The 18775-nt window shown below is 39.8% G+C and overlaps 1 protein-coding gene across 11 annotated transcripts in view; it reads right to left on the minus strand.

Moving 5' to 3' along the window:
• Window positions 1–8237: 8237 nt before the first annotated feature.
• SMIM43 (small integral membrane protein 43) overlaps window positions 8238–18775 on the minus strand; it is a 37564-nt gene continuing 27026 nt past the window's right edge. For 3 of the 11 annotated variants that reach the window (XR_015726473.1, XR_015726474.1, XR_015726470.1), the window contains 4 exons: window positions 18564–18686; window positions 17579–17652; window positions 13082–13236; window positions 8238–12032 (listed from right to left, as the gene is read on the minus strand). Coding sequence is in view for 5 of the 11 variants with exons in the window: in XM_087866429.1 (XP_087722555.1) it covers window positions 13140–13236; window positions 17594–17652; window positions 18564–18620 (213 nt within the window). In the remaining 6 variants the exon portion in view is untranslated. Of the gene's footprint in view, window positions 12033–13081; window positions 14637–17578; window positions 17653–18563; window positions 18687–18775 lie in introns of those variants that run through there. The other 8 variants (XR_015726471.1, XM_087866429.1, XM_087866430.1 and 5 more) reach the window with 8 other exon arrangements.

An 18775-nucleotide genomic window follows, 5' to 3' on the forward strand; every position in this document is an offset into this window, starting at 1 on the left:
GCCAGGGTGGCTCATGGGTTGAGTATCTGACTCTTGATTTCGGCTCCAGTCATGATCTCAGAGTCTTAGGATCGAGCCCCCTGTCAAGCTCCACACTCAGGGCAGAGTCTGCTTGAGAGTCTCTCCCTCTCCCTTTGCCCCCCACTCTCTCTCTAAAAGAAAAAGAGAGAGAGAGAGAGGGAAAATAGTTTATAAAGTGTTTAGAAATTAAGCCATTTGAAAACCACTGAATCATGTTTCATATTTTGCATGAGTGGAGATAATATTCTGGATGTAGGTCAACGGTTTCCAGTTCCTTCAACTCCAGCCTTTCCTGGCAAGAATCTACTGTGCCATCCGGGTTAGAAGGTTTACCAGCCATCTCAGCATGCTCGTGTTGGCAATAGGGAATCTGGACTCAATCTTCCGTCACCAACCAGACATCCAGTGAGCCTGAGGTAAAACTGATTCACAACCTATTTCTATTCCTCACTGTGTTAGTCTAGACCATATGACTAGTCTTCTGACTCACTTTCTTTGCCTTGCTCTCTAATTCTGGTGAGTCCTGGAAGCTTACCCTTTGCTCTAACCCACTGGGCCCAGTTTCCTTTAGTTCCAGCTGCTGACCCATTGCAAATGGACTGATGGCCAAACGTGCAATGTGCCTATTGCATGTCTGTGTTTCTCTATAAGAGATAGGAAAAGATGAATTCCAGCTTGTGTGCAGTTTAAATGTTAATAGATAACACCAAATTGCCCTCCAATGTATCTCTTCCAGATTCTAACTTCTACCAGAGTATAGGAGAGGACTTGTTGTAATCACACCCATGCTAAACAGCACCACTTTTTAAGTGGAATATTATCAAATTGGAGCTCTACCAGAAGAGAGCAAACAGGATGGCAGAGCTTTATTCATGATTACCAAAACTTCAAAGCAACCAAGATGTCCTTTAATAAGTGAACGGATAAACAAACAAAATATAGTATATCCATACATGGAAAATTATTCAGAACAAATACAAATAAATAAGATTTTGTAATGATCAAAGAAAATAAATTTGAAGCAACATTCCCTCAACTTTTATATATGTTTCAAATTTCTATAACAAAAAATAATACACATACCCAGAAACTCCATATCTAGGATTCTATCCTCTAGATATATGGACTCATTGATTAAAGATTTATGTCAAAAAATTATGTAGTGTTGTTAGTAATAGCAAATGCCTAGAAACAACTAAATATGTATTAAGAGTTGGATAGGTAAATTATGCTTCCTTAACCCATGGAATACTATAGAGCAGTTAAAAACAGGCAGCCCTACATACAGAATGTAAGTAAACTCCGTGAGGGAAGGAATTATCTTTTTTGTTCACTAATATATCCCTGGGTGGCTCAGTCAGTTAAGCGTCTGCCTTCGGCTCAGGTCATAATCTTGGGCGTCTAGGATCGAACCCCATGCTCAGTGGGGAGTCTGCTTCTCCCTCTCCTTCTGACCCTCCTCCCTGCTTGTGCTCTCCTGTCTCAAATAAATAAGTAAAAAAAATTTTTTTAAAGTAGGATTGTGCCTGGTACATAGTGGGTACTCAGTAAGTATTTACTGAATAAATGAATAGGGAATATTTGTTACATTTTTTAATGCAAGGTATAAAACATTGTGCAAATAATGTGGCTTCATTTGTGTGAATAAAAAAGATATATATGTATGAATATGTATTTCATAAGTCTAGAAGTATACATAAGAATCTAGTAACCATAAAGAAATGGAGACTGGTAGTTAGGGAGGGAAGGGTGATTTAAACTCATTGTCTTCCTAATTATAAATAAAATAACATTCTCCAAGGGAATAAAAGTAAGTATCGATGAAACATCAGTAAGGAACTAAAGAATGCCCTAATAGGAAGAAAGGGCAAGATATGAATAGGCAACTCACAAAAGAAAGAAAATGATCAATGTTCAAACTAATAACAAAATGAATGCTAATAAAAACAACAAATGATCACTTTTTTACCTAACAAATTTGTAGATTAAAAAGATCCTCAAAATGCAGAGTTGGCAAGGGTAGAGGGAAATGGGCATACTCCTTCACTGTTGATGACAGTATAAACTGGTATATCCTTTCTGGAGGGCAATTCGGCCCTCAACAATTTGTTGCACAATAAAGTTAGGTATCTAACTAACTTTTAGTTAGTTAGGTAACTAACTAACCTTTACATTTAATACAAGCTATCCAACTGCCAAGAATCAAACAGATGTGAAGGTTGTTTGTACAAAGAGATTCAAAGCAGTGTAGCTTATATATATATATATACATAATATGTATATATATATATTAACATGTTAAATATATGTACTTGTTTACTGATAGAAGACTAAGTAAGTATAGTATGTATATTCAATGAAATATTATGCAGACATTTAAAATTATTTATCTATATATTTCTGGATTTGGAAAGCTCCTCAAAACAGAAAAGAAAACAACAAACATTCCCATTAAAAAATGAAGAGAAAAGCATATGAAAACTGTAGCAAATATAATACTTAAAGGTTAAACATTAGAAGTATAATCATTTAAATTAGGAATAAGATAAAAGACAAGAATGCCCATTATCACCAGTAGTACTAAATATCGTACTAACTCTCCTGGTCATCATTCTATGAAAAGAAATAAACTGCATAAATGCAGGTTGCAAAGAAACAAAACTCATTATTTGTACAATATGATTGACTACCTAGGAAATCCGAGAATATCACTGAAAAAAAGTATTATTACAATGAAGAGAAGAGTTTAATAAGGATCCAGATATAAGATCAATGTATAAAAATCAATTGCTTTCTTTTATGAGCAACAGCTACTAAATATCCCCTATATAGCAACCAAACCTATAAAATACTAAACGTAAACTTAAGTGGGAATATACAAGATTGCCCATATGAAATAAACAATCTAAGCCATCACTAAAAGATACAAAAAAGATGGCAAGGGACACCTGGGTGGCTCAGTCAGTTAAGCATCTGTCTTTGGCTCAGGTATGATTCCAGTGTCCTGGGATCGAGTCCTGCATCAGTCTCCTTGCTCAGTGAGGAGACTGTTTCTCCCTCTGCCTACTCAGCCTGTTGCTCCCCCTGCTTGTGCCCTCTTTCTTTCTGACAAATAAATAAATATTTATTTAAAAAAAAAGATGCCAATTTTTCCCCAAATTTAATGTAGAAATTAAATGCCATCCCAACCAAAATCCACAGGAATTTTATTTAATGGAAATTGACAAATTGATTCTTAACTTCTTATGTGAAACACACACATGGACACACACCCCCCCAGAACAATAGCCAAGAAATTTTTGAATAATGAAGATAAAATGAGGAGACAATTGTTCCACTGAAGTGTATAGTTATGGAGATTAAACAGTATGTATATATAATTTTAGACTTCAGTACGATGAAATAAAAAACAGTTAAACTGGTGTGGCCACTCTGGAAAACAATTTGGAGGTTCCTCAAAAATTTAAACTAGAACTACCCTGTGATCCAGCAATTGCGCTCCTAGGTATTTACCCAAAGGATACAAAGGTATTGATTCGAAGAGGTGCATGCACCCCAATGTTTATAGCAGCATTATCAACAATAGCCCATTTATGGAAAGAGCCCAAATGTCCATTGACTGATAAATGAATAAAGAAGTTGTGGTACACATACACACACTGGAATATTATTTGGCCATCAAGAATAATGAAATCTCACCATTTGCAATGATGTGGATGGAGCTAGGGTATATTACGCTAAGCGAAATAAGTCAGTTAGAGAAAGACAAATACCATGATTTCACTCATATGTGAAATTTAGAAGACAAAACAGATGAGCATATGGGAAGGGAAAAGAAAAAGGAAGGAAGGAGGGGAGGGAGAGAGGGAGGGAGAAAGAGGGAAGCAAATCATAGGAGACTCTTAACTATAGGAAACAAACTGAGGATTGATGGAGGGAGGTGGGTAGGGGGCTGGGCTAAACAGGTATTAAGGAGGGCACTTGTGATGAGCACTGGCTGTTATATGGAAGGGATGAATCACTAAATTCTACTCCTGAAACCAATATTACACTATATGTTAACTAACCATGAGAGACTATGGACTCTGAGAAACAAACTGAGGGCTTCAGAGGGGAGGGGTGTGGGGGACTGGGATAGGCTGGTGATGGGTATTAAGGAGGGCACGTATTGCATGGTGCACTGGGTGTTATATGCAAGTAATGAATCATAGAACTTTACATCAAAAACTAGGGATGTACTGTATGGTGACTAACATAATATAATAAAAAATATTATTAAAAGCAAAAAAAAAAAACCTAACTAGAATTTAAATAAAAATTTGGAAAATAAATAAATAAAATAAACAAAAAACAAAGTTAAAACATACACAACTCACTAGGAGAAAACAGTTTCATTTCAACTGACAAAGGACTAATAACTGTATGTATATATTTACTGATTTTATATATATGGCCACCCAGTAGATATATTCACTGTATATCTGTACTATACATAAATTACTTATGAAAGGATAAGCAACCTATTAAAAATGAGTAAAGGATTTTATAGGCACATAGAGAAGAGGAAATCGAAGTGGCCAATAAGGGGCATCTGGGTGGCTTAGTCATTTAAGCATCTACCTTCAGTTCAGGTCATGATCTCCAGGTCCTGCAATCGAGCCCCACGTCGGCTCCCTGCTCAGCGGAGAGTCTGCTTCTCTCTGTCCCTCTTCCTCTGCCTGCCACTCGTGCTTGCACACTCTCTCTCTCAAATAAATAAATAAAATCTATAAATAAATAAATAAATAAATAACCAATAAACACAAAACAAGAGCAACAAACAGGGGCACCTGGGTGGCTCAGTTTGTTAAGCGTCCAACTCTTGATTTCGTCTAGGGTCATCATCTTAGGGTCGTGAGATCAAGACTCATGTTGGTCTCATGCTGGGTGTGGAGCCTGCCTAAGATTCTCTCTCTCCCTTTCTCTCTACTCCTCCCCACCCTTAAAAAAAAAAAAAAGAAAAAGAAAAAACAGGAAGAACAGACAACAAACTCCCTTATAATTTTTCAAATCAAACCCATAAGGTTTTATTGTATTTTTTTTCTTATAATGGCAATTTTTTTAAAGACCCATAATGTCAAACACTGTGGAGAAGTGGATAGATATATTCTGGCACAGTCATTTAGGATGGAGACTATCTGTATCTACAGACTCTTGAGATCTCCAAACCAGTTGACCCAGAAATCATAGTTCTGTGAATACAATCTTAGAAAAATTTGCAACAAACTTAATGCTCATCAATAGTTAATCTGCTAAATAAATTGCTGAGGATTCTCTACAATAATTTAAGACAATAAGGATGATTCTATTTTCATTAAAACTTTTAAAACACGTTCCAGTTACTATCGCTGTAACAAACTCTCCCAAAATGAGTGACCTAAAACAATGAGGATCCAGACAGGGTGCAGTGAGACGGCTCAGTCTGTACTCCATAAAGCCGGGGGCCTCAACTGGGAGGAGGCAGCGCCTGGGAGTTATTCACTAGCTGGGGCTCTGCACCAGCGCACCTACAGAGGGCCTCTCTGCATGGGCTTCTCCGGAGAATGATGACGGCCTCAGGATAATTCAATCTTCCATGGTAAATCAGGGCTCCAAAAGATGTATTCCATCAAACAATGGGGAAACTGCACTGCTTTTCTGACCTAGCTTCCTAAGTCAGACAGTGTCATTTCTGTCACTTTCTGTTGTCACAAGCCTGCTCAAATTCAAGGCGAGGGGATATAGACTCTCCCACTCAATGTCAAATCATACTGTAAAAGCATGTGAAATGGAAGACACTGTTCTGGCCATCTTTTGGAAAATATAACCTGCCACAACGTATTAGAGAAGAAAGCAAATTGCAGAATATCTATAGTATGACATCATCTATATTTAAAAAAAAAAACCTGTGTATCTGCATACAAATGTGAATAAATGTGACTGGATAACTATTCATGGCGAATACACAGACAATAGTTTTGAAAGATAAACCTCAAACTGTTAACAACCGTTAGCTCCCAGGAGGGAGTGAGATGACATAGTTGGAGATGGAGGGGCCATTCATATTTCCTCCAATGGGTCGAGACTACAGTGAGTTCCAAGTTGAGATGTATAAAGGACAAGAAGTAGTAGGTCTGGAAAACTGCATGCAAGTAAAAATGGGGCATGAGACGTAATTTGGTGCCAATCAAACGATCCTAGCTAAATTTCTAAAAAGCATGATCACATATCCAAACATTCAAATATCAGATTACCAGTGAGGTGAGGGGAAAACACCAAAATGGATGTCCTAATACTTGAGCCAGGCAGTTCAATCTGCGGTTAATTCTACATTAATAACAAAGATGGACTTTAGCAACACATTAACTTCTGTGCTTTGTTTTGTTTTGTATCACTTTAGATTTCCAGCAAAAAGTCCCTTTTATAAAGTACAGTTTACCCTCAACTATAATAACAGAAAAAAAGATACTTCCTAGTTATCTAGATATGTAGAAACACAAGGACATACATTTTCTCCAAGTGCCACCTTAAATCCAGATCCAGATTGTGGGTAGAACTAGAATCGAGAATAAAAGAAGCATTGTGTTGGGGTAGGGTTCTCTTATTGAATTTTACCATTTTCAACTGAAATTACTGAAGCCTCTTTTTGTGTGTAAACCCAGACTTTAGTAGCTTATTATAAAAGTTCAGATTTGAGGGATGCCTGGGTGGCTCAGTTGGTTAAGCGTCTGCCTTTCACTCAGGTCATGATCCCAGCGTCCTGGGATTGAGTCCCTCATCGGGCTCCTTGCTCAGTGGGGAGTCTGCTTCCCCTTCTGCCTCCCACTCCCCCTCCTTGGACTCCTGCTCTTTCTCTCTCTGTCTGACAAATAAATAAATAAAATCTTTAAAAAAAAAGTTCAGGTTCAGTAACATTTTGTAGTTAATACCAAGACTTACTATAAATCTACAGTAATCAAGACAGTGTTGTAATGGATGAGAATACCCTATAGAACTAAATAGAGAGCCCAGAAATAGTCCCACATTTATATGGTCAATTTATTTTTGATGAGGATGCCAAAGCAATCTAATGGAGAGGGAAAAGCCTTTTCAACAAATGGGTAGAAAAACGTTTATATATACAGGGTAAAAAAGAACCTTTATCCTTACCTCATATCTCACATAAAAATTAATTTAAGATGCATAACAGACATAGTAAAAGTTAAAACTATAAAGCTTCTACTATAGAAAAAAGTACAGAACAATATTTTTGTGACCTAAAAGATTGGCAAGAGCCTCTTAGAGAGGACACAGAAAGCAATAAACATAAAAGAAAAAAAGTGGATAACTCTAACTTCAAAATTAAAAATACCTCTTTTAAAGACATTGCTAAGAAAATGAATAGGCTAGCCACAAACTAGAAGAAAATTGCTGTAAAGCATGTATGTCATAGATCAGCAGTGTCTCGAATACCTCAAGAATTCCTATAACTCAATAATAAAAGACAAATAACTCCAAACAGGGGACTACAGAGAAACAAGGTCCAAGTGATGTTCAAGATAGAAAAACAACCAGACACTTGAGGAAAAAATTACCTGAGTACAATTACCACCCTCATATTTTACTCAAACTCTGAATACGATGAAAATATTATTTAATATTTTTAAAACATAAAATTAATTGACATATAGACATGCCCATTAAAAAATCTGATATAGGGGAGCCTGGGTAGCTCGGTCGTTAAGCGTCTGCCTTCGGCTCAGGGCGTGATCCTGGCGTTATGGGATCGAGCCCCACATCAGGCTCCTCCGCTAGGAGCCTGCTTCTTCCTCTCCCACTCCCCCTGCTTGTGTTACCTCTCTCGCTGGCTGTCTCTCTCTCCGTCAAATAAATAAAATCTTTTAAAAAAATATCTGATATAAAAATAAATATTTTTATTTATTTACTGGGTGGCTCAGTCAGTTAAGCATCTGCATTTGGCTCAGGTCATGATCCCAGGGTCCTGGGTTCGAGTGTCATACCAGGCTCCCTACTCAGCAGGGAGTGTGCTTCTTCCTCTTCCTCTGCCCCTCCCCCCCCGCTCTTTTTTGTTCTCTCTCTCAAATAAATAAATAAAATCTTTATAAATAAATAAATAAATATTTCCTTCTATCCATTAACCTCATCCTAATTAACTCTTTAAAAATTATGGGTAAGAATAATTCATACACACAAAAAACTGAGTTACATATAATTTTTTTTTATTTCACAGCCTTTTAAAAAATATAAACCACGAAGTATTTTGAAAAACACACATGGAATAATCACTTAGCAGCCACATTATTACAAAAATAAACCAGAATGAATTGCACAACAGAACAAAATGATTCCTGCTGACTCACTCTGACTAGGAACACATAACGTTCACTAGGAATGGTAAGTGGACCAGCACCACCACCATTTGTCCACCATCAATTATCACAAAAATCAATCACAGGACCTATTCCCAGGAGATCATTCCATTTATACAGAAATCAGTACAATGTATAGATGTCAAGTTAACATCTTGCATTTAGTTCTGAGATACCATTTTTCCTTTTCTCTGGGACACAAGTTCAATGGCAAGGTGGAATAGTGAAGATGATGGAACACCGAGCACATGACTGGCTCAAACCCCTCTCAGGTAGTTGGAAAACACAAGAAAAAGTTGTGTACTGCGTTGTACAATACAAGAGCCACTAGCCACATATGGCTATTTACATTTTAATTATTTAAAATTAAATAAAATTAAAATTTACTTCCTCAGTCACACTAGCCATATTTCAAGTGTTCACTAGTCACACATGGCTAGTGGCTACCATATTGGACAGTGCAAATATAGAACATTTCTGTCATCACAGAAAGTTCTTTTGGACAGCCCTGGAGTGGGAAGTGTTTCTTCTTCCTTTGCTTAGGCAGGATGTAGGCTGATTATGGAAGCAGCTTTGAGAAGCAAGTCTTCTCCCAGGATATTCCTAGATCGGTGGTGGAGTCAGAGAAGGGAGTAAGTAGCCTTTCTTTACATAGATTACCTTTTCCTATGTATGAAAGGGATGATCCTTTTCTAGGGATCAAACACAAACTAGACTCCACCAAAAATCTGTAAGGAAAATTAGAGATACATAAAGCAGATGGGAAAGCAGCAAGGTAGAGCCTTCTTTATCCCATTCCAAACTTCCATAGATTATGTCCTCCAAGGAAGTGTACAGGTTCCCAGGGTCCTCCTCTAGAAAATCCTGATGTGGGGCAAGCATATCAGCTGCCTGCAAAAGCCCGTTCTGGCAGGTGTTTCAAGAAAAAACCTAGGATGTCTTCACTCTGCTCACTCTCTGGGCAGAGCAGTGTTGCCTGGAGTACTGTCAGTTGTGAAGGAATTACAGTTTTGATCTGTTTCAATCATTATGCTCCTTTACAACTGTATTTTGTAGCCAGGGCACAGACTGCTGGTTTATTTCCCAAAGGTTCACCATCATCTTTTTTCCTTAGATTTCCTTAGCTTTTTTGTTGAAGGCAGTCATATGTCCAGCTACAAAAACTACATTTCTCACGCAGCCTCGTAGATATGACACAGTCTGGCCAATGAGATGTAAGTAAAAGTTGCTGGGCTTCTGAGAAAGCTCTTGAAAAGGAAGCAGAATCAAAATGGCGTGCCCTGTTTTCCCTTTCAGCTTCCTTCATCTTCCTGGGGGAGCTGCAGCAACCATCTTGGAACCTAAGGGAAAAGCCAAGGGAACCTCAGGGGCTACCTTGACCCTGACATCTGTGAGCTGCTGAACCAACACCAGTAATAGTTTACCCCTAACCTCCTTGTCACATGAGAACGAAAAAAACCCTTACTTTGTTTAAGCTACTGTTTGGTTCAGTAACTTCCTACTCTTATTACTGAGATAGCAATCCATCTTGATTCCCAATAGGAAAATAAGATTTCCGTCTTAATGTAAAAAACTTGCCGGAAGACTCATATATATTCAATAAAGTTCAAGTAGCTTCATAGAGTCACACTAATAAAACAAAAGTATAAAAATTTTAACTTCGAACTACCCACGTCTACACAGCACAACAGTGGAAGAAATGATTAGGCTTACTACATAAAATAGCTGCTATTAAGGAAAACAAGAGGATTTTTAGCTTAATTGATCAGGAAGTTTTTCCTGAGTGCCTATTATGTTCTGACTTGTTCTAAGCACAGGTCTGCCCTGATTGCCCACATTCCTATGGAGTAAGGTGCTACTGCTCAGACAATTAATCAGATCATTATTTAATGCATAATCTTATTTTGTGTGGACGAAGTAAGAAATGTAGAGTTGAGAAGTGATTTCACTGATTCAACCCCGCCCCCCAAAATTAACTTCAAAGATCTGCAACTCAATTTTTAGCTTTCCCTCGTATGTGACACAGACACCTGACAGTGATTTCCTAACGATACTAGAATTTTAATTGTAGTTTTAGCTTAAATAAGCACACCTACCTCAGAGTAGCTATAAAAATTAAAACCAAAGTACAGTACTCTGTACGTATTTTCTATGTACTGCATTAGTACCATTAGCATTCTAAAAGTCCCTAGATTAGTAAGTATGAGTTAGAAAAAGTAAACATTTCCCACTATCCTAAATGGTTGAACTATTTACAATGTTTAAATGTTGGGCCATTTAAAAAAATTAACTCTTTTGCGCTTATTTTGAAACTATAAACAGAATTGGAAATATAAAATGTCAAGCTATAAATGGGGATAGTGCATGTACTTTACTCACCTCGTTCCAAGTATCCACCCCTGCAAATGAACCAAAAAGAAATCCTGGCACCTTGTCATTCCCAGAAAAGCCAGTGCATGGCACACTCTGGGTAAATTTTATCTCTTTTTCTGTGGAACTGCACCAGATGGCATCAGTCCTGCATCTACAGCTGTGCCCTAAAATTGAAGTTCAGACATAGGAATCTACTTTATTAGACATTTCAGATTTTGCAGGTGTGAGTGTGACGTCATTCTCATTCAACCGAAAATGGTTCTCTTTCCAAGTGGAACCGCTGATTCATTGCACTTACAGGTTTGGAAATCAGCGACACGATCAAGATTACCCTAATAAGATTTGAAGTCATTTCAAACAACTGAAATTTAGAGACAATACTGAAATAAGAACACTTGAAATAAAATACTAATATTTCCTAATAATTGAATTATAGCCTATTTCCTCATAATGTAAGAAATTCAACTCTGCTTCTAACATTGCTGAAGAATCACTAAAAACCTTTTATTGAAAATAGAACATAAGAATCTTCAATAATCAAGTTACACTTGTATGATGAGCAGTTACTTTAAACGTTCCTGACTTTTCAAATGTTTTAATATCTAGCCCATATGCATACCATCCTCAAAAACAGACTTGGTCTAGTGATAGGATCAGAATGTGGTCAGAGTAGAGCAGCCAACACGTACAAACTGGGAACCTACGCCAGATGTCAGAGCATTAGATCGAGAATACACCGATAGGAAAAAAACAAAACAAAACACGTGAGTTCAAAAGTAGTTCTAATTTGGGAGATCAGTCTTTGTTGAGTTTTGGAAAAATGACTGAATAAGCGAATAGACGAAGGCAGCTTGTATACAGGGTGTCCAAGTTTCAAAAGCAGAGTGCCTACCAAGCAAGGGCAAGGCAGGAGATCAACAGCAAGCAGCAAGTTCTAAGAGCAAATGTGAGGCACCTTACTTTCCAGAGTTTGGGGCCAAGTTCCAAGTAGAGATTAAATAACAGGAATAAATACTCATTTTTTTGGCCTAGACAAATGGGAACTTAGTAACCAATAATTGATTACAAGGAGGATATAAAATGGCACTCGGCACAAGATAGGAAAGTAACCACCCTTTCACAGGAAGCAGAGTCAGCAGAACCACACAGAGATTTGCTTCACAGGGGGATGGCAGCAAACTACTCACCCTGAGTTCTCTAGCCTCCTCTCTAGAAGAGTCAGGTTTAAACCTCTGGATACCAGTGGCACTGCTGGGAAGATTAAAGGATTACAAACTCAAGAAGTCCCGGAGGCGTTTAAAATAATTTGCCTTCTGGTTATTTATAAAGTATGAAGTGATTGTTTTCCACCCTTGTAAACACCTATAATTGTTAATTACCTACTCCCATACTCATCTTTAATGTCCACATTAACCATACAACCCGATAACTAAATGCCACTGCAGAGGTGTCAACCAATTAGAGAATTATTGTTCAAAATTCAAGATAGAGTCACTGCAGTTGATTCTGGGATTCAAACTGGAAATTCAAAACAAGTTGTACTATAGCTCTGATAACGAAAAGTATAGATAGATAGAGACATAGAATTACATATATTTATATAGAGAGAATTATATATGTATTTCTATATATATATATATATATATATATATATATGCCTATACTTCATTAAAAACAGGTCTGTTCTAGAAAAATGAACTACAAATGTGGGAAATTATCTGAATGTCTCAGCCAAAAAAATTTTCCCATAATTATTTACCTACAAGAGAGTATTTTTCCTTCACTTGAATTACCAAAATAATTGTCTTCTACTTCACTTTCTTATTATCCACTTAGGCAAAACTTAGTATTTTCTTGTTTTTATCCTCTCTATATGGTCCTTGTACCTAAAATTAATATTTTCAATACTCAGTCACGACATGGACAGCTTACTCCACCTTAACGTGACTGAACCCAAATCTTCCCTTACTGAAGACAAATTATATCTGCGTTCCATATTTCAACTCCAAGACCCCCTCCACTGTTTTCCAAAAGAGCAGAATGATTATTAAGATTGTAAACACTCCTCACATCCCATTCTAACGTCTCTGCTCCCCTACATAGACACTGATTCTTGTACTTAGGAATCAGTTCAGCTCCTCAGTTATAGTAGAAAGCTCATGGGTTCTAAGAGGGAGAGAGAGACCCCTTTCATTGCACCCATTTCCTCGGTCCTAATCTCTCACTTTCTTAGGCTCTGGGTCTTCCAAAGTTCAGCTACAACCAGGGACAAAGTGAAATCAAGGGTGGTCCCCACTTACCATTTGCAGGAAAGGTGCGACTGGGGTTGTCCTGGTCCTCTCTGTGCAGGGCTGCCCCTTACCAGCTGTGACTGCAATGGTGGTCTTCAGCGCACCAACCCAGGGCAACAGCTCCACTCCAGAACTCCAGACGACATAAATCGAGGAAAAAGCATCTGGAAGATGAAACTGTTATTCCCCCAAACTGACATTGCCTGGAGGGTGCTTAGGGCTCATTAAGAAGGAGTTAAAAGCTGCCTGCCAATCTTCCGGCAAATGGTCTAGTCATGTAACCTGCCACTCCAGCTTTTCTTCTCTTTTTTTTTGTTGCCCTACAACCTTTCATCAGCCCCAAGGCATCTACCAAAAGACTCGCTAACACTCACCCTCCCGCCCTTTGAGATTCTAAACCCACCTGGTGTGGCAACTCTGCACGCATCTCTGAGGTCGGTGGCTACAAGAGGAGTAGGGATTAAGGGGAAGAAAGGCAGCTGAATCCTCTCTGGCACTGTCAGACGAACCCCGTTTAGCGTCTACCAAAGCGCAAAGATATTTAAAGCAGTATTTTTCATACTTCAAGAGCGCACTGTTTTCTCGTGCTTCCTGTCCCAAAGCCCACACTCTCTCAGTAATTTGACATTAAGGTTGACAATCGATTTTTTTAATCAAATTTGGATTGGAAGTCGTTGGATTGAATTACTTGAATGATTTAGTTTTCCATCCTTTACGTAGAAGCTAACATGCAGTGGGACTGGGAAGAAGAGCTTGCAGGTGCCCAAAGCCATTCCGGCTCCAACGGCTGGCTGAACATCTTTCTCCATCTCTCCCCACCCCGGAAAAGCTGAGGGTAAATCCCTAAGAGCACAGCGCCAGCCCAGACCCCATAAACCGCCGTGCCTGGCAACCGAGCGTGCTTCGAGCCCAGAACCTCCCCGAGGGGCAGAGAAAATCGCCCCTCCGCAGACCCCTTCCACACCCGAACGAACCTGCCAGCGCTACAACCGAGCCTGGCACTGGAACCTGGGCGGCCACGCGGACAGAGAATCGAGGCTGAGACCCAGACCGGTGCCCGCGCAGCTCCGTGCCCTCCCGCTAGTGCCCGCGCCTCACGGGTCACACCGCTTGCTCACGGGAGAAGCCCCAAGGCTCCCGGTGCACGGAGAGACGCCCGGGCTGGAGCGCCCCGGCCGTGTTGGCCACAGAGTTCTTCAGCTGCTTGATGACCACGAAGAGCAGAAGGAAAAGTAAGAAGAGCAGGAAGAAGAAGAGCGCCAGGTAGAGCAGAAAGTTGAGCTCCCACTCCATGCTGGAGGCGCCGGCGCTCGATGGCAGTGCGCGCTCGGCGCGGATAGCAGCTGCCGGGCAAGGCTTGCAGCCCGCTCTCCCACCTCCAGGTCTCCTCCGCCCGCTTACGGGCGCCCCACGTTGGGCGCCTACTCCGCGGTCCGTGCTCGGCCTCCCCCAGCTCGGAGGAAACGCGCCAAGGAGCTGGTTAATCCCAGCTCCGCCTCTCCCAGCAGGCACAAGAGCCTCCCGCTTCTCTGAGATCTCCTGTGCTCTTGGGGATGTGAGCGGATTTTTCTAGGAGCGAATTTTGCGGGCGGGGACACCAGGGGAAGGGGTCATGGCTCAGTCTCCCAAGGGGTGTTGGGGCTAGTGTTTTGCAAATGATCTTAAGATCTCCACCCCCCAACATCCAATGGGTCTCTAGCCCTCTCCTTTCCTAATTAATTTCTTTATTTTCCCCTGTCCTGGTTTTCTTACAGGGAAAAGATGCCATGGCCCAGAAACCCAAAAGAATTAATGGTACCAGTGAAGGTGGGGTCTAAAGGGCTGAGATGACTTAAGGGTGCCAGAGTGAATTCCAGTTCAAGCTCCTTGCTCTTCGGAGTGGCAGATGCACTCAGTACAGAGTGCTCTTTTCTATGGACAACAACAGGTCATTTAAGAAAGCATTAAGAACAAAATGCATTTCAAAAGTTATATTGTGCAAAGCTTCAGAACATTGCTTCAAATTCCTTGGTGGAAAGCAAAAACAAAACGGTAACAGTAAACAATTACTTGAAATGCTCCTTTAAGTCCCTCACACCTCTCCGTATTTGATTAAGATCACCCACAGTCTATATGGTGCAGCTGGTAAAGAAATCCAGTTTATCTACTGCTGTGTAACACACTGCCCAAAACTTAGTGACTTAAGACAACACAAACATTAGTTCTCTCTCACAGTTTGAGACACTCTCACAGAGTCAAGAGTTTGGTAGCACTTAACTTGGTGATTGTGGCCTGGGGTTTCTCATGAGGTGACAGCTGGATGTCAGGCAAGGCCATAGTCACCTGAAGGTTTGAATGGAACTAGAGGATGCACTTCGAAGGTAGCATACTTAGATGACTGACAAGTAGTGCTGGCTGCTGCTGGGGGGCCTCAGCTCTTTGCCATGTGGGCTGCTTGTGTGTCCTTACAACCCTGTGCTGGCTTCTTCCCCCAGAGCAAGTGACCCAAGAGAACAAGGCAGAAACTGCAGCGCTCTTCACAGCTAGCTTAAGAAGTGGTGTACCATCACTTCTGCGATGTCCTATTAGTAAACACACAGAGCCTTATTCAGTGAAGGAGTCCAAGGACATGAACACCAGCGGTAAGGACATCCGGGGGCCATCTTGGAGTCTGCCCACCCAAGCTGCTAATGCAATGTGTTGTCATTGTCCATTCTGTTGGCCTCCAACTTTATTTCATTGTTTATTTGTGAAGAGACAGGAGGGCCCCTTGAGCTGAATTCAGGGAATAAATAAATCCTGACATACACATCCCAGTTTACTAGTCTGCCCATATTAAATGGCTGTTCTAGGGATGGCAAGGGGTTCGAAGAAACAGGATGGTACGGAAAAAGCTGTGAACTGGAAGTCTCCAGGACCCAAATCTAGTTTCTACTCCACCTGTCAGTGGTCAATTCGGCTCTCTGACTCAGTTCCCTCACCTATAATATACCTTGTGTACCTTTTCCCTGGGTCTGTTGTGAGGATCAAAAATGAATGGGATGTTGAATAAGAATGTGTTTTGTTAGGTGAATTTCAGATACTATTATTAATCTGTTACTGAGGATCCCCATTGTACAAAAATGCGGTGTATAAAATGTTCAGGTCCCAGGCCTCTCACCAAGCATTGTATTGTGTAAGAAATCTCTCTCTCAAAAACATTATTGATCCATTTCATAGGCGGTGGTGTGCTGGCTCACAATTTTTTTTTAAACCTTTGCAAGCCATTTGTTAAAATACAGCTATTATTAACAATTAAATCATGTAAACTTACAATTAAATAAATTATGTTAACAACAAAGGTAATAAATACTCAAAACTCAATACTTCCGAATTATTTTACTACATTTCACTATTATCTATGCACTTCAGGTTATGTACATGTGTTGTAGCTGTATGGCTGAAATATTATATAATAGTATATTGCTGTACCTCTCTTCTCAACTGTGCTCAGATGTCATGTGGGTAACCTGGAATTGGCCATAGTAGGAGTGTTTGCCCTTGGAAATGTACGAATGCTACAAATCAGGGCCAGAAAGTCATTTGTTAAACACTTAACCACCACACCATGGCTCATGGAGCTACTGAAGAAAATTTGAAGTCTTATATAAGTAAAGCAGAGATTTGTGATTTTTTTTTTTTTTTACTACACAGAAACACCACATGTTCCTACTGGTAGAATTCTCCATTTTATCTAATCTTGACAGAAGGACAGATTCAAGCGTCTGCCTTCTACTGCCACCTCCCATTATGGAAACCAAGAGGTTCAAATATATGTTTTACCCACTCCTGATACAGTGCAGGAAGAAGGGCAGGAAGTGCCAAGCCAGAAACTCAGCCAAATATCCTTGATTCCCAAGACTCTGAAGCTTGGGAGCAGACAGAACAGGAGGAAATGTTTGGAAGTCAGATGCATTCCCGGTAGCAGAGGAGCTCTGAAAACCAGATCAGTCCCAGGAGTGACCTGGGTGTGGTTCCTGTTGCCTGCCTCCGTGGCATCCTCCATTCCTGCCCTTTTCCCAGACATGACTCTCCTGCCTCTCTTTCATTCTGTCAGCTTCCACTGATTTTACCGTACATCTTATCGTAGCAAGGGATAGTGGTTAGTGCCAGCTTGCAGATGCAAATACTGAGCGAGAAAGCATTACTTATACACTTTGCATGTATTATGCACTCATAATCAATAAAGTGGTAGAAAAGCCATATGCCATTTGGCACATTGCCATCCAGATATCCAAGCTATCAAAGGATGGAAATTGAAACACAGAGAGGTTAGGTGACCTGCTTAAAGCCACATAGCTAACAAGTGGCAAAACTGGGATGTGAACCCAGGGAGTTTGGCTCCAAAGCCTTCACTCTCAACCCCGTGATACACTGCCTCACAGGGGAAAGTACCCCTTGCTTGTGTATGACCATCAAATTAATGACCATATTTTTTTTTCTTTTGAGTGTCAAACTTAAAGAAAATAAATTTCAAGAAACCCATACCTTCTGCTTACTTACATCTCAGCTCCTTCCTTTGAAATCTTCAAGGCCAAAGCTTCAAATGAGTGAGTGTTTACCTGCAGATGTTGAGGAAAGAGGCCAACAGATGAAAGTTTTATGTCACCAAGCTCAAATCCATTTCAGCCTTCCTGACCATAGCTGTTTAAATTTTCCATTTATCTGAGCAGCTTAAAAAGATTTATAAATGTTAACTAATAAATCCTCATAGTGACTCTCAATAGAATTTGTATTTAAAATAATGTTGCTACAACAAAAACATAACTTATTACATTTCTTAGATGCTCCCAGTGCTTTTTAGCTTCTGGTCATCTTTATACACCTCATGAGAAGGTCTGAATTTCAGTTTCTGTTATATAAATGACTCTATAGAGATAAAATGCAAACTTTCTCTACTCAAATATGCATATTAATGGAAATCCATAGAAAGAAAACCCAAGCATTTTAAAAGGCAGAAAGGACACTTACTTTAGATAAGAGCTTGACTGGTTCTAACATCTAAAAAAAAGCCCTTGTGCACAAACTGGTAAAACGGACAGAGACTATGTCATTACAACCCCATACCACTGCCCACAAAGTTGACCCCATAAATGCTTCCACTTAACACGTTGACTACTCATAGTCAGACTTTATGTATGTTTCAACTCCAGTCCCCTCCTCACAAATCTTAAAGCAACTGGATATTGCCCCTGGGCTGCTCCAGGTCCTGGCCTATGGACAGCTATGGTGTATATATCAAAATAGGGTTCTCATCCTTTTGCATGCTCTGTTCCTCCTCACCCTTACCTCTGATAGGGATGAATTGTTTATCATAACAAGCATCAAAATATTTATGAGAAGTGATTAACAATAGAAGAATTTGTCTTAAAAATGTGCTTCTCGAAAGAGTCTAAAGACCTAAGAAAACACAAAAGGAAGGACTGTAAAATTCTACTGTCACCATCCCCGGATGAAACCTACCTGGACTTACCTGTTGGGGGTACCTGCAGGATGGGAGCAGTTTCTCCAAGACAAGGGAAGGACAAAACTGGAAGATTAGAGGAAGAGATCTTTCAGATCTTCAGATATCTTTCTAAGGCTAATTCAGTTTGGTCTGAAATAAACCCAAAAGAAATGGAAGAAATATTTCATGCCATGCTCTGGCCTCAAAATGTGCTGTTGACCATGATTATTAACATGAGG

This window comes from Ursus americanus, chromosome 13 (genome assembly GCF_024610735.1).
Source record: "Ursus americanus isolate L20-20 chromosome 13, mUrsAme1.1.p, whole genome shotgun sequence".
Taxonomy (NCBI): Eukaryota; Metazoa; Chordata; class Mammalia; order Carnivora; family Ursidae; genus Ursus; species Ursus americanus.